Here is a 15,714-nt window from a genome sequence, read left to right as displayed (position 1 = left end):
AATTCAAGGGTGAGGGGTGAGAAGGAGAAGTGAGGCTTGACCAGAGCAGGGGTGATAAATGACCAATTCAAGGGTGAGGGGTGAGAAGAAGAAGTGAGGCTTGACCAGAGCAGGGGTGATAAGTAACCAATTCAAGGGTGAGGAGGGTTGAAGGGGAGGGGTGACACTTGAGTAGTGCAGGGTTGATACTTGACTAGGGGAGTGGTGAGTTCTGAGAAGGGAGAATGGGGAAGTTCCTAATATGTATTCCGTACAGCCCGTGTACCGTGGTCTGTGCTGATCGCAGCTGTTGCTTGTGATTATGGCTGGGAAAAATATCCTGCTGTATCCTACTAAAAATATCAAACGTTTTTTACTCTATTCTTGAAACATTTTGACATTATTCTTGAAATGTAATTTTTACTTTATTCTCAAAATGTCAACTTTATTCTCTGTGTATTATGAGTTTTGAAGTACGATCCATGCAAAACCAATTATCATACAACCACCAGCCATTACAGTTATAGTTCCTCTTCACTAGACTTGATACTAATAATATTCCGTGCTTGTCTAGGTGGGGAGTGTGAGCTCCAGGGACTAGAGTTTGAGGTTTGTATGTAAACACATCTGTTATCAGTGGATCGCTGGACCACTGGGGATATGGTCAATCACAGTGTGGTAACCGTCCCAGTCCAGCTGTGGTAGCCAATGAAATGTCATCTCCCCTGGAAGGCAGGAGTGTTTTAAAGTGCTTTGAAGACTAAATATATTTAAAGACAAATCCATTTTTCATCATTCCACAGAGGACTGTGGACTGGCGCTGAGAGAGGGGATTTGTCACCAGGAGAGAGAGAGAGGTATAGAAAGAGAGAGGTATATAGAGAGAGAGGTATAGAGAGAGAGAGGTAGAGAGAGAGAGAGAGAGGTATATAGAGAGAGAGGTATAGAAAGAGAGAGGTATAGAAAGAGAGAGGTATATAGAGAGATAGGTATAGAGAGAGAGAGGTATAGAAAAAGAGAGATAGAAAGAGAGAGGTATGTAGAGAGATAGGTATAGAAAGAGAGAGGTATATAGAGAGATAGGTATAGAGAGAGAGGTTTAGAAAGAGAGAGGTATAGCGAGAGAGGTATAGAGAAAGAGAGGTATAGAGAGAGGTATAGAGAGAGAGAGGTATAGAAAGAGAGAGGTATAGAGAGAGAGAGAGGTATAGAGGAAGAGAGAGGTATAGAGAGAGAGAGGTAGAGAGAGAGAGAGAGAGAGAGAGAGAGAGAGAGAGAGAGGTATAGAGAGAGAGGTATAGAGAGAGGTATAGAGAGAGAGGTATAGAAAGAGAGAGGTATAGAAAGAGAGGTATAAGAGAGAGAGAGAGAGAGAGAGAGAGAGAGAGAGAGAACGAGTTATAGAAAGAGAGGTATAGAGAGAGAGAGAGAGAGAGACAACGAGTTATAGAAAGAGAGGTATAGAGAGAGAGAGAGAGAGAGAGAGAGAGAGAGAGAGAGAGAGAGACAACGAGTTATAGAGAGAGAGAGAGCGACAGAGAGAGAGAGAGAGAGAGAGAGAGAGAGAGAGAAGGAGAGAGAAAGAGATAGAGAGATCCTATATGGGGTGTTGATTCAGACAGTCCCTGTGTGGGTAAGACTGGGGCCACCCATATGAAAAATATATGCATGCATGACTACAAGTTGTTTTGGATAAAATATCTGCTAAATGACCTATATAGTGGTTAAAAGGCAGAGGGTGACTCACTTCTCTGTACGGAAAGCAGGCTGGGTGTCTGTCTGAGAAGTGGTGAGCACAAACACACCCACCCACCCCTACACCCACCCCTACACCCACACCCACACACACACCCACACACACACACACACAATGGTATTTATACGCAGTGGCCTCTGTGATTCACTCCACCTGCAGAGTGGGTGTACTGTATGTTGACATCACAGAGGGAGCAGGCTGTTCAAAACAAGGACATCTCTGCTGCTGTCCTCTCCTCTGTCCTGCTCCTGTCTGTCCTGCTCCTGTCTGTCCCCTACTTTCCTCTGTCTGTTCTCTACTCTCTCCTCCCTCTCCTCTCTTCTTCTCTCCATACTCTATAATACCTCCTCTCCTCCCTCTTCACACTCCCTCCTGTCCTCTCATCCTCTAATATATAAAATAATACAAATAAAATATGCCATCACTCTCTCCTGTCTTGTCCAGTACTCTCCTCTCTTCCATCACTCTCTCCTGTCTTGTCCAGTACTCTCCTCTCTTCCATCACTCTCTCCTGTCTTGTCCAGTACTTTCCTCTCTTCCATCACTCTCTCCTGTCTTATCCAGTACTCTCCTCTCTGCCATCACTCTCTCCTGTCTTGTCCAGTACTCTCCTCTCCATCACTCTCTCCTGTCTTGTCCAGTACTCTCCTCTCCTCCATCACTCTCTCCTGTCTTGTCCAGTACTCTCCTCTCCATCACTCTCTCCTGTCTTGTCCAGTACTCTCCTCTCCTCCATCACTCTCTCCTGTCTTGTCCAGTACTTTCCTCTCTTCCATCACTCTCTCCTGTCTTGTCCAGTACTCTCCTCTCTTCCATCACTCTCTCCTGTCTTGTCCAGTACTCTCCTCTCTTCCATCACTATCTCCTGTCTTGTCCAGTACTTTCCTCTCTTCCATCACTCTCTCCTGTCTTGTCCAGTACTCTCCTCTCCTCCATCACCCTCAATGTCTGTCCTTTCATCTTCTCTCCACACTCTGTGATACTTCCCCTCCTCTTTCCCTACCTCTCTCCTCCCCTCTGCCTCTCCAGTCCCCCCTCTCTTCTCCTCTCCTCTAATCTTCTCTCCTTCTCTTTCAATACAGTCTAGAAAAGGTCACCTGTTAGCTTCTCCTGCACACTCTCTTTCCTGCAACTGGCAATCCATCAAAATAAACTGGCAAAAGTTATATGCTAGGCTATCAAACACATAGGAATACAATTCTCCATCCTCTTTCCTACCTACACAGTAAATTATTTCACTGGAGATTGAACCCTGACTCTCATATCTCCAAGGCTGACAGGTCATTCTTCAAAGCCAGTGAGACCACTGAACAATGATCTATTTCTGTGTCATAGTAACTGTGTTGATGTGTATGAGACTGTGCTTCAACGTCCACTTACTAAACAAATCCTCCATTGGGACAATCAATCTCCTCCACTTCATAAAGCTGATTAAAAAGTTAATGATCATTCTCTCACTGCATGTGACTCTGTAAAGCTAAAGATAACGTCAGTCTGGACTGTAAAACACTTTCTCTAGGGTTGACAGGGAAGGTTCAGTTCCTCTAGGGTGGACAGGGAAGGTTCAGTTCCTCTAGGGTGGACAGGGAAGGTTCAGTTCCTCTAGGGTGGACAGGGAAGGGTCAGTTCCTCTAGGGTGGACAGGGAAGGTTCAGTTCCTCTAGGGTGGACAGGGAAGGTTCAGTTCCTCTAGGGTGGACAGGGAAGGTTCAGTTCCTCTAGGGTGGACAGGGAAGGTTCAGTTCCTCTAGGGTGGACAGGGAAGGTTCAGTTCCTCTAGGGTGGACAGGGAAGGGTCAGTTCCTTTAGGGTGGACAGGGAAGGTTCAGTTCCTCTAGGGTGGACAGGGAAGGTTCAGTTCCTCTAGGGTGGACAGGGAAGGTTCAGTTCCTCTAGGGTGGACAGGGAAGGTTAAGTTCCTCTAGGGTGGACAGGGAAGGTTCAGTTCCTCTAGGGTAGACAGGGAAGGTTCAGTTCCTCTAGGGTGGACAGGGAATGTTCAGTTCCTCTAGGGTGGACAGGGAAGGTTCAGTTTGTCTAGTGTGGACAGGGAAGGTTCAGTTCCTCTAGGGTAGACAGGGAGGTTCAGTTCCTCTAGGGTGGACAGGGAATGTTCAGTTCCTCTAGGGTGGACAGGGAAGGTTCAGTTTGTCTAGTGTGGACAGGGAAGGTTCAGTTCCTCTAGGGTAGACAGGGAGGTTCAGTTCCTCTAGGGTGGACAGGGAAGGTTCAGTTTGTCTAGGGTGGACAGGGAAGGTTCAGTTCCTCTAGGGTGGACAGGGAAGGTTCAGTTCCTCTAGGGTGGACAGGGAAGGTTAAGTTCCTCTAGGGTGGACAGGGAAGGTTCAGTTCCTCTAGGGTAGACAGGGAAGGTTCAGTTCCTCTAGGGTGGACAGGGAAGGTTCAGTTCCTCTAGGGTAGACAGGGAAGGTTCAGTTCCTCTAGGGTGGACAGGGAAGGTTCAGTTCCTCTAGGGTGGACAGGGAAGGTTCAGTTCCTCTAGGGTAGACAGGGAAGGTTCAGTTCCTCTAGGGTGGACAGGGAATGTTCAGTTCCTCTAGGGTGGACAGGGAAGGTTCAGTTTGTCTAGTGTGGACAGGGAAGGTTCAGTTCCTCTAGGGTAGACAGGGAGGTTCAGTTCCTCTAGGGTGGACAGGGAATGTTCAGTTCCTCTAGGGTGGACAGGGAAGGTTCAGTTTGTCTAGTGTGGACAGGGAAGGTTCAGTTCCTCTAGGGTAGACAGGGAGGTTCAGTTCCTCTAGGGTGGACAGGGAAGGTTCAGTTTGTCTAGGGTGGACAGGGAAGGTTCAGTTCCTCTAGGGTGGACAGGGAAGGTTCAGTTCCTCTAGGGTGGACAGGGAAGGTTAAGTTCCTCTAGGGTGGACAGGGAAGGTTCAGTTCCTCTAGGGTAGACAGGGAAGGTTCAGTTCCTCTAGGGTGGACAGGGAAGGTTCAGTTCCTCTAGGGTAGACAGGGAAGGTTCAGTTCCTCTAGGGTGGACAGGGAAGGTTCAGTTCCTCTAGGGTGGACAGGGAAGGTTCAGTTCCTCTAGGGTAGGCAGGGAAGGTTCAGTTCCTCTAGGGTGGACAGGGAAGGTTCAGTTCCTCTAGGGTGGACAGGGAAGGTTCAGTTCCTCTAGGGTAGACAGGGAAGGTTCAGTTCCTCTAGGGTGGACAGGGAAGGGTCAGTGTGTGTGTGTGTGTGTGTGTGTGTGTGTGGGGGGGGGGCGTGTGTGTGGGCGTGTGTGTGTGTGCTTGTGTGTCAGTCTCTCCATACACAACAGCAGGAGAGGAAGGGTATACCCCTAACACAGCACTGAGAGAGACAACCCTTCCTGCACGCTCACCTTTCAGACACTGCTGGAGCACACAGGGACAACAAAGACCGCTGTGAGTGATTCAACAATATAAACACAGCTTTAGGACACACACACACACACACACACACACACACACACACACACACACACACACACACACACACACCATCCAGCTGTGAATGTAAAACAGTAATTAGTCTGTCCTCTTCCTTTCCGATCTCAACAGGAAATGCTAGTTTCCTCTGTGTACTGCTGTATTCTTCTAGTGGTGAAGCTTCCTCTTCTACTAGTATGCTGAGTCAAGGTTTTATTTTTGGCTTGGCTAACTAGCTAGCTAACTAGCTGGCTAATGTTTTTGTTTGAAAAATGCATCTGGGCCCAGTAGCATATTTTTTGTTTCACCTGGCTGCCAGTTCCTGATCTTTTGAAAACATCATGTGAGGAGTGGTCTGAAGCGTGAGAGGAATGGGAGACAGAGGACTACAACAGCGGTGAGACAGACGGCTCGTAGAGAAGACCACTGGATACTATTCTGAACTTTGTGTTGTGAGCTGCTGAGACGTCACCCAAGTGGTGATACACAGAGTGAAGGAGGAGGAGGCCAGTGGCTGTAAGAGGCTGCTTCCCAGCTCCCTCCGCTCAGGACATGAACTGACCCTCTCCGTCTGCAGAGGATGCAGCATTCAAAGACTTGGCCTCTATTGGTTGACCTGTCATAATAGATTGTTTGTGTTTTGCTTATGAAGTGCTTGGAGATTTCTATTATGAAAAGCACTATAGAAGTTAATAATAATACATTATCATTATTCTTATAAACTCTAGGATACACACTAGAATGTTCTCTGATCATAGTGGAACTCTGAGACACACTAGAATGTTCTGTGATCATAGTGGAACTCTGAGACACACTAGGATGTTCTGTGATCCTAGTGGAACTCTGAGACACACTAGAATGTTCTGTGATCATAGTGGAACTCTGAGACACACTAGAATGTTCTGTGATCATAGTGGAACTCTGAGACACACTAGGATGTTCTGTGATCCTAGTGGAACTCTGAGACACACTAGAATGTTCTGTGATCATAGTGGAACTCTGAAACACACTAGAATGTTCTGTGATCATAGTGGAACTCTGAGACACACTAGAATGTTCTGTGGGTCACTGGTAACCCTAGAAGGAAGGACACACACAGCAACTTAACCAAGGAGGAGGCAACAGAAGCATTGGACTGTCATAAAAGGAATAGGTATTTTACAGAGTGAATAATGTAAAGTAAGCCATTGGTTGAATCTCCGGGGACAAGTTGCCCCACACTGATCTAAGATCCTAACCTTAGCCATTATACTACAGGTTAACTACCTGTTTACTGGTAGGGTTCATAAAGGTTTACTATCTGTTTACTGGTAGGGTTCATAAAGGTTTACTACCTGTTTACTGGTAGGGTTTATAAAGGTTTACTACCTGTTTACTGGTAGGGTTCATAAAGGTTTACTATCTGTTTACTGGTAGGGTTCATAAAGGTTTACTACCTGTTTACTGGTAGGGTTCATAAAGGTTTACTACCTGTTTACTGGTAAGGTTCATAAAGGTTTACAACCTGTTTACTGGTAGGGTTCATAAAGGTTTACTACCTGTTTACTGGTAGGGTTTATAAAGGTTTACTACCTGTTTACTGGTAGGGTTCATAAAGGTTTACTACCTGTTTACTGGTAGGGTTCATAAAGGTTTACTACCTGTTTACTGGTAGGGTTCATAAAGGTTTACTACCTGTTTACTGGTAAGGTTCATAAAGGTTTACAACTTGTTTACTGGTAGGGTTCATAAAGGTTTACTACCTGTTTACTGGTAGGGTTATAAAGGTTTACTACCTGTTTACTGGTAGGGTAATAACGGTTTACTACCTGTTTACTGGTAGGGTTATAAAGGTTTACTACCTGTTTACTGGTAGGGTTCATAAAGGTTAACTACCTGTTTACTGGTAGGGTTCATAAAGGTTTACTACCTGTTTACTGGTAGGGTTATAACGGTTTACTACCTGTTTACTGGTAGGGTTCATAAAGGTTTACTACCTGTTTACTGGTAGGGTTCATAAAGGTTTACTACCTGTTTACTGGTAGGGTTATAAAGGTTTACTACCTGTTTACTGGTAGGGTTATAACGGTTTACTACCTGTTTACTGGTAGGGTTCATAAAGGTTTACTACCTGTTTACTGGTAGGGTTCATAAAGGTTTACTACCTGTTTACTGGTAGGGTTATAAAGGTTTACTACCTGTTTACTGGTAGGGTTATAACGGTTTACTACCTGTTTACTGGTAGGGTTCATAAAGGTTTACTACCTGTTTACTGGTAGGGTTCATAAAGGTTTACTACCTGTTTACTGGTAGGGTTATAAAGGTGTACTACCTGTTTACTGGTAGGGTTATAAAGGTTTACATCTTTGAAGTTGTTTGTGGTGAGTATCAAAGCCAATTACACATTTTCAAAATGGCGCTTAAGCCACGTGTGGTCTCGGTGTGTTCGTTTCTGGGACCAGTCAGAATGGTTAGAATGTGTTTGGGTTCTAGAAATCGTTGGGGAGGGACTCAGATCCAGAGTCACTGGGCCGGAGCAAGGAGTTTGGATAGCCAGACAACCATTTTTATCCCATTGGGCCTGTCCATTTAAAGATATTGTGTGTGTATGTGTGTGTGTGTGTGTGTGTGTGTGTGTGTGTGTGTGTGTGTGTGTGTGTGTGTGTGTGTGTGTGTGTGTGTGGCGGGGTGTCGGTCCCTGCCCTGTTCTGCTACAATAACAGCTTCACGCTCCCCCATGCACTCACTCATGATGGACAAGCAGCACAACACTTCAATGGCCCGATGCATTTTGCAGGACAAAACTACTTTTTGGCCATACATCTGTTGTCTGATTTGCATTTTACAGGTTCGCCAAATAATTTTTGGGGGTGTTATTATAATTAGTGACGATTATGCAGATGATGTTGGGGAGAAATGAATTCTTAACTACATTTTTGAAAGTGCAGAACGAAATACAGTCTGGCTTTTAAACAATACAGCGAAAGAAGAGATTGTTCGAATAAATGACTGTAACAACATTATCTCCCATCATGATCTAGACATTTTTCCAGGGTAGTAAATGTGTAATTAGAAGCGTTGATGGTCTATTAAGATAAAGTCTTCCCGAACGCATAATTGCCGTGAAGGGGGGTTCATTCCGTTGGTACTCCGAAGCGTTTTGGCACGCAACGGTACATTTATAAAAGTTCATCGGTGCCTCTAAGCGGATAACTCTTTCACCAACACCATTCATCACCCCTGACTGACCCAAGTTTCTCTGCCACAGTCACACAACACCAAACGTATGGGCTATGCCTATTTTCTGGTTGATTTACAAGCCTAACCTTGGACACGGCAACATTTAGGTTTCAAGGGTGAATGTAAAATAGGCTACACATATTAGGTAGACGAATGCCATATCAGGCTTTAAACAAGACCGAAGTCAAGTCACAGAACAGAGTTCTCCCTACCTTTGACTTTCGTTAAGGTGAGCACCGGGCTGTTGCAAGCGGACAGCGGGGCAACCCTGGCCGAATGTTTCTTCATAGTGATGAGCTCGGAAAGGCTGAGCTCTCCCCTCTTCGGCTACATCCCTGAATCTGGTGGGGTACCGACTATGGGACTTTTGATGCTTCTTGTCTTTACTCTTCTCTAAACCTCAGCAGTTTTCCGCTACCTCTCTCGTCCTCTCTCGGCTCCGCAGTCTTTCGCTACCTCTCGTGCATCCACCTTCGTCCCCTCCGTTCCTCAAATCTCCCTCAGTCGTTTATTTCTGATTCGATTCCCCTCCCTCATTCCCTCCCTCCCTTCCCCGGTTCTGCAGTATCCCGCCAGCGCGTGAGGCTGGGCTCTCTCTCTCTCTCTCTCTCTCTCTTCACATGTTAAACAGTAGAGGCAATTGCTGCAATTTGCCACGTCACGCGTACCGTAGGCATCCACCATCTCCCTCACTTGTATTATCTCTCCCCCCCCCCGGGCCCCTCTGTACGTCCCGAGCCAGACGTGCAGTGCCCGCTGCCAACCCACCAGACCTCCCGAAGCGCGGTTTCCGGGGGCAGGTGGTTGGTGACTCAGAGCCGGTTGCAGCTTGGAGATGTGAGGAAGGATCGATCACGGCAGGCAGCGGTGTAACTGCTGTACATTGGAGTGGCAGGGATAGTGTGAGTGATCTGATGAGACTGGGGCTGATGTAGAGGGAAAATATACTGTAGCCTACTCGTCCTATTCAAGGGTTATATGAAGACACAAGGCTTGCATGGGGAGGCAGTTTTCCTTCTCAATAGAAAGTCTTGGAAAAATGCAATTTTCGCCAAGCTGGTCTCAGAGCATTTCCTATTATTCTGTATGTAAATCTAGGACACTTAATTTAGTATGTTATTTTACGTTTTGTATGGTTTGTATTCAAATCAAATCAAATCAAATGTATTTATATAGCCCTTCGTACATCAGCTGATATCTCAAAGTGCTGTACAGAAACCCAGCCTAAAACCCCAAACAGCAAGCAATGCAGGTGTAGAAGCACGGTGGCTAGGAAAAACTCCCTAGAAAGGCCAAAACCTAGGAAGAAACCTAGAGAGGAACCAGGCTATGTGGGGTGGCCAGTCCTCTTCTGGCTGTGCCGGGTGGAGATTATAACAGAACATGGCCAAGATGTTCAAATGTTCATAAATGACCAGCATGGTCGAATAATAATAAGACAGAACAGTTGAAACTGAAGCAGCAGCACGGTCAGGTGGACTGGGGACAGCAATGAGTCATCATGTCAGGTAGTCCTGGGGCATAGTCCTAGGTATTAATTTGTGATGTCGATTTACAATTCGTATTATATGTTACGAATTACATTTCGTATTATATGTTACGAATTTGCAAAATGTACAATCAATATGCTATGAATTTGCAAAATGTACAATCAATATGTTACGAATTTGCAAAATGTACAATCAATATGCTATGAATTTGCAAAATGTACAATCAATATGTTACGAATTTGCAAAATGTACAATCAATATGCTACGAATTTGCAAAATGTACAATCAATATGTTACGAATTTGCAAAATGTACAATCAATATGCAACGAATTTGCAAAATGTACAATCAATATGTTACGAATTTGCAAAATGTACAATCAATATGCTACGAATTTGCAAAATGTACAATCAATATGCTACGAATTTGCAAAATGTACAATCAATATGTGACGAATTTCCAAAATGTACAATCAATATGCTACGAATTTGCAAAATGTACAATCAATATGCTACGAATTTGCGAAATGTACAATCAATATGCTACGAATTTGCAAAATGTACAATCAATATGCTACGAATTTGCAAAATGTACAATCAATATGCTACGAATTTGCAAAATGTACAATCAATATGCTACGAATTTGCAAAATGTACAATCAATATGCTACGAATTTGCAAAATGTACAATCAATATGCTACGAATTTGCAAAATGTACAATCAATATGCTACGAATTTGCAAAATGTACAATCAATATGCTACGAATTTGCAAAATGTACAATCAATATGCTACGAATTTGCAAAATGTACAATCAATATGCTACGAATTTGCAAAATGTACAATCAATATGCTACGAATTTGCAAAATGTACAATCAATATGCTACGAATTTGCAAAATGTACAATCAATATGCTACGAATTTGCAAAATGTACAATCAATATGCTACGAATTTGCAAAATGTACAATCAATATGCTATGAATTTGCAAAATGTACAATCAATATGTTACGAATTTGCAAAATGTACAATCAATATGTTACGAATTTGCAAAATGTACAATCAATATGTTACGAATTTGCAAAATGTACAATCAATATGTTACGAATTTGCAAAATGTACAATCAATATGTTACGAATTTGCAAAATGTACAATCAATATGTTACGAATTTGCAAAATGTACAATCAATATGTTACGAATTTGCAAAATGTACAATCAATATGTTACGAATTTGCAAAATGTACAATCAATATGCTATGAATTTGCAAAATGTACAATCAATATGCTATGAATTTGCAAAATGTACAATCAATATGTTACGAATTTGCAAAATGTACAATCAATATGCTATGAATTTGCAAAATGTACAATCAATATGCTACGAATTTGCAAAATGTACAATCAATATGTTACGAATTTGCAAAATGTACAATCAATATGCTATGAATTTGCAAAATGTACAATCAATATGCTACGAATTTGCAAAATGTACAATCAATATGTTACGAATTTGCAAAATGTACAATCAATATGCTATGAATTTGCAAAATGTACAATCAATATGCTACGAATTTGCAAAATGTACAATCAATATGTTACGAATTTGCAAAATGTACAATCAATATGTTACGAATTTGCAAAATGTACAATCAATATGCTATGAATTTGCAAAATGTACAATCAATATGTTACGAATTTGCAAAATGTACAATCAATATGCTATGAATTTGCAAAATGTACAATCAATATGCTACGAATTTGCAAAATGTACAATCAATATGTTACGAATTTGCAAAATGTACAATCAATATGCTATGAATTTGCAAAATGTACAATCAATATGCTACGAATTTGCAAAATGTACAATCAATATGTTACGAATTTGCAAAATGTACAATCAATATGTTACGAATTTGCAAAATGTACAATCAATATGCTACGAATTTGCAAAATGTACAATCAATATGTTACGAATTTGCAAAATGTACAATCAATATGCTACGAATTTGCAAAATGTACAATCAATATGTTACGAATTTGCAAAATGTACAATCAATATGCTACGAATTTGCAAAATGTACAATCAATATGCTACGAATTTGCAAAATGTACAATCAATATGTTACGAATTTGCAAAATGTACAATCAATATGCTATGAATTTGCAAAATGTACAATCAATATGCTACGAATTTGCAAAATGTACAATCAATATGTTACGAATTTGCAAAACATATGATATGTTACAAATTCTAGCTAGGTGGCTAGGAGGTGAACGTTAGCTAGATGGCTAGGAGGTGAACGTTAGCTAGCTGGCTAGGAGGTGAACGTTAGCTAGCTGGCTAGGAGGTGAACGTTAGCTAGCTGGCTAGGAGGTGAACGTTAGCTAGATGGCTAGGAGGTGAACGTTAGCTAGCTGGCTAGGAGGTGAACGTTAGCTAGGTGGCTAGGAGGTGAACGTTAGCTAGGTGGCTAGGAGGTGAACGTTAGCTAGCTGGCTAATGTTAGCTGGGGTTAGGGGTTAGGGTTAAGATTAGGGATAGGTTAAAGGGTTAAGGTTAGGGGAATGGTTAGCTAAAAGGGTTAAGTTTAGGGGAAGGGTTTGCTAACATGCAAAGTAGCTCAAAAGTAGTAAGTAGTTGAAAAGTTGCTAATTAGCTAAAATTGTCTGTGATGAGATTTGAACTTGCAACCTTTGGGTTGTTAGACGTTCGTGTTAAACTCCCGACCAACCACCCTACTTTCGTTTTTGCCCTAAGTAGCCATCTGTCTTATCTTAATCATGCCAAACATTACACATCATACTAATTTGAGTGTCCCAGATTTACATTTAATATGTTACGTCTAGTCTATGAGACTGTTTAAGCATAATATTTTATCCAGTGCACCGATTTTACACAGTGTGAGAAAATAAAAGCACATTATACTGATTTATATTATCCCACTGGAATTGGTTTGTCTTTTGCTCTGGTTGAAAAATACACCTGCCATTCTAACATTGTGTTATTACTAGTAGTGGGATCTATTGAAGTTGACAAAGAAGCATTTAGTTTAGGGTTGCCTAAGTAGCAACACCTTATAAATCAAATCAATCAAATTGTACTTAGCCCATATTCAACTTTGGAATCTAAGTTTGAATATTATCCTTGTTGTTCCTCAACATGTTTGATCAATACCCTGCTGATAACCACTCCACCTCCACCCATTATCTTTCATAATGCTCTTCCTAAACCCACTGGAGGATACGATGACTGACACACACAACTCACAACAACTGACACACATCACTCACAACGACGGACACAGATCAATCCCAACTACAGACACACGCCATTCACAATGACAGACACACACAATCCACAGTGACTGGCACACATCACTTACAACAACTGACGCATATCATTCACAACGACAGACACACACATCATTCACAACGACAGACACACACATCATTCACAACGACTGACACACACATCATTCACAACGACTGACATGCATCATTCTCCCCAGGACAGGTAGAAGTGCTGAATGGCAGCTCTGACCAACTGACTGAGGATAACCTCTGTGTGTGTGTGTGTGTGTGTGTGTGTGTGTGTGTGTGTGTGTGTGTGTGTGTGTGTGTGTGTGTGTGTGTGTGTGCTCTTCTCATATTAGTTCCCCCATGTAACTATAATGTTACATTCCAATAGAGACCCTCAAACTCCCCCCCCAGAAAGGTTGTACTGACGACCTGTCTGTGTGTGTGTGGCTATGTGTGTATGGTTGTGTGTGTGTGTGGCTATGTGTGTATGGTTGTGTGTGTGTGTGGCTATGTGTGTATGGTTGTGTGTCTGTGTGCACGTGTGTGTGCTCCGGTGCGTGCGCGTGTGTAAAATCTGTGGGGGAGTGTGTACATGACTAAAAGAAGCCACTCTGAATAATTCACTGGCTAGACTCTTCCTCTTCACTAGATTCTACAGGCTCATATCCCCTGATCTGATAACTAGGACAAGGTGTTGAACAGGCCAGGATCCCCTGATCTGATAACTAGGACAAGGTGTTGTACAGGCTAGAATCCCCTGATCTGATAACTAGGACAAGGTGTTGAACAGGCCAGGATCCCCTGATCTGATAACTAGGACAAGGTGTTGTACAGGCTAGAATCCCCTGATCTGATAACTAGGACAAGGTGTTGAACAGGCCAGGATCCCCTGATCTGATAACTAGGACAAGGTGTTGTACAGGCTAGAATCCCCTGATCTGATAACTAGGACAAGGTGTTGAACAGGCCAGGATCCCCTGATCTGATAACTAGGACAAGGTGTTGTACAGGCTAGAATCCCCTGATCTGATAACTAGGACAAGGGGTTGTGACACCCTATATTCCTCAAATTCAAATCTGGACCTTGAAGCTTGATCCATATATTTGTTTAATTCATTCCTTCTTCCCCCTATGGGCCCTGGTCGAAAGTAGTGCTCTATATAGGGAACAGAATGCCATTTGGGACAGAGATACGCAGAACTCTACAAAAACACACCAGACACTCTAACCCCCTCCTTCCCCAATCCTCTCTCTCCCAACTCACTTACCTTGGAACCCAGAATCAAATCTGTCCTAACATTTACTTGAAGAGACTGTCACTAGACACAACGTTTTCACCAAGTGCTAGGCTCGAGGTTCAAGGAAATGAATGTCTCGCTCTACTAACTACTGTAACTACTGTTCACTGTTGCCTTTCTTACACACCATTTCTCCATTTCCTACACCACTGGAAAAGAGTCCTTAGTGCATGAAGAGCATGTTCCTTTCCAAACCCAAACCCTCTTCCCCCAGTCCCCTCTTCCCCCAGTCCTCTCTTCCCCCAGTCCTCTCTTCCCCAGTCCTCTCTTCCCCCAGTCCTCTCTTCCCCAGTCCTCTCTTCCCCCAGTCCTCTCTTCCCCCAGTCCTCTCTTCCCCCAGTCCCCTCTTCCCCCAGTCCTCTCCTCCCCCAGTCCTCTCTTCCCCCAGTCCTCTCTTCCCCCAGTCCTCTCCTCCCCCAGTCCTCTCTTCCCCCAGTCCTCTCCTCCCCCAGTCCTCTCTTCCCCCAGTCCTCTCCTCCCCCAGTCCTCTCCTCCCCCAGTCATCTCTTCCCCCAGTCCTCTCTTCCCCCAGTCCTCTCTTCCCCCAGGCCTCTCCTCCCCCAGTCCTCTCTTCCCCAAGTCCTCTCCTCCCCCAGTCCTCTCTTCCCCCAGTCCTCTCTTCCCCCAGTCCTCTCTTCCCCCAGTCCCCTCTTCCCCAGTCCTCTCTTCCCCCAGTCCTCTCTTCCCCCAGTCTTCTCCTCCCCCAGTCCTCTCTTCCCCAGTCCTCTCCTCCCCCAGTCCTCTCTTCCCCCAGTCCTCTCTTCCCCCAGTCCTCTCCTCCCCCAGTCCTCTCTTCCCGCAGTCCCCTCTTCCCCAGTCCTCTCTTCCCCCAGTCCTCTCCTCCCCCAGTCCTCTCCTCCCCCAGTCCACTCTTCCCCCAGTCCTCTCTTCCCCAGTCCTCTCTTCCCCCAGTCCTCTCTTCCCCAGTCCTCTACTCCCCCAGTCCTCTACTCCCCCAGTCCCCTCTTCCCCCAGTCCTCTCTTCCCCCAGTCCTCTCCTCCCCCAGTCCTCTCCTCCCCCAGCCCTCTCCTCCCCCAGTCCCCTCTTCCCCCAGTACTCTCTTCCCCCGGTCCCCTCTTCCCCCGGTCCTCTCTTCCCCAGGTCCTCTCTTCCCCCGGTCCACTCTTCCCCCTGGCCTCTCTTCCCCCAGTCCTCTCTCCCCCCAGTCCTCTCCTCCCCCAGTCCTCTACTCCCCCAGTCCTCTCCTCCCCCAGTCCTCTACTCCCCCAGTCCTCTACTCCCCCAGTCCCCTCTTCCC

At 44.4% G+C, this 15,714-nt stretch overlaps 1 protein-coding gene across 5 annotated transcripts in view; it reads right to left on the bottom strand.

Moving 5' to 3' along the window:
• Positions 1 to 15,714, bottom strand: part of LOC110531368 (putative thiamine transporter SLC35F3) — a 147,013-nt gene that overhangs the window by 64,755 nt on the left and 66,544 nt on the right. Inside the window, exon 1 of one of the 5 annotated variants that reach the window (XM_036987569.1) lies at positions 8,580 to 8,896. The exons of the other annotated variants lie outside the window; for them this stretch is intronic. Within the exon in view, the coding sequence (XP_036843464.1) occupies positions 8,580 to 8,655 (76 nt within the window). The 5' untranslated portion in view covers positions 8,656 to 8,896. Of the gene's footprint in view, positions 1 to 8,579; positions 8,897 to 15,714 lie in introns of those variants that run through there. 5 annotated transcript variants of the gene reach the window in all.

The sequence above is a fragment of the Oncorhynchus mykiss genome, chromosome 1 (assembly GCF_013265735.2).
Source record: "Oncorhynchus mykiss isolate Arlee chromosome 1, USDA_OmykA_1.1, whole genome shotgun sequence".
NCBI lineage: Eukaryota > Metazoa > Chordata > Actinopteri > Salmoniformes > Salmonidae > Oncorhynchus > Oncorhynchus mykiss.
Note: the sequence above shows the minus strand (reverse complement) of the source record. Positions and strands in the feature narration are given on the sequence as shown.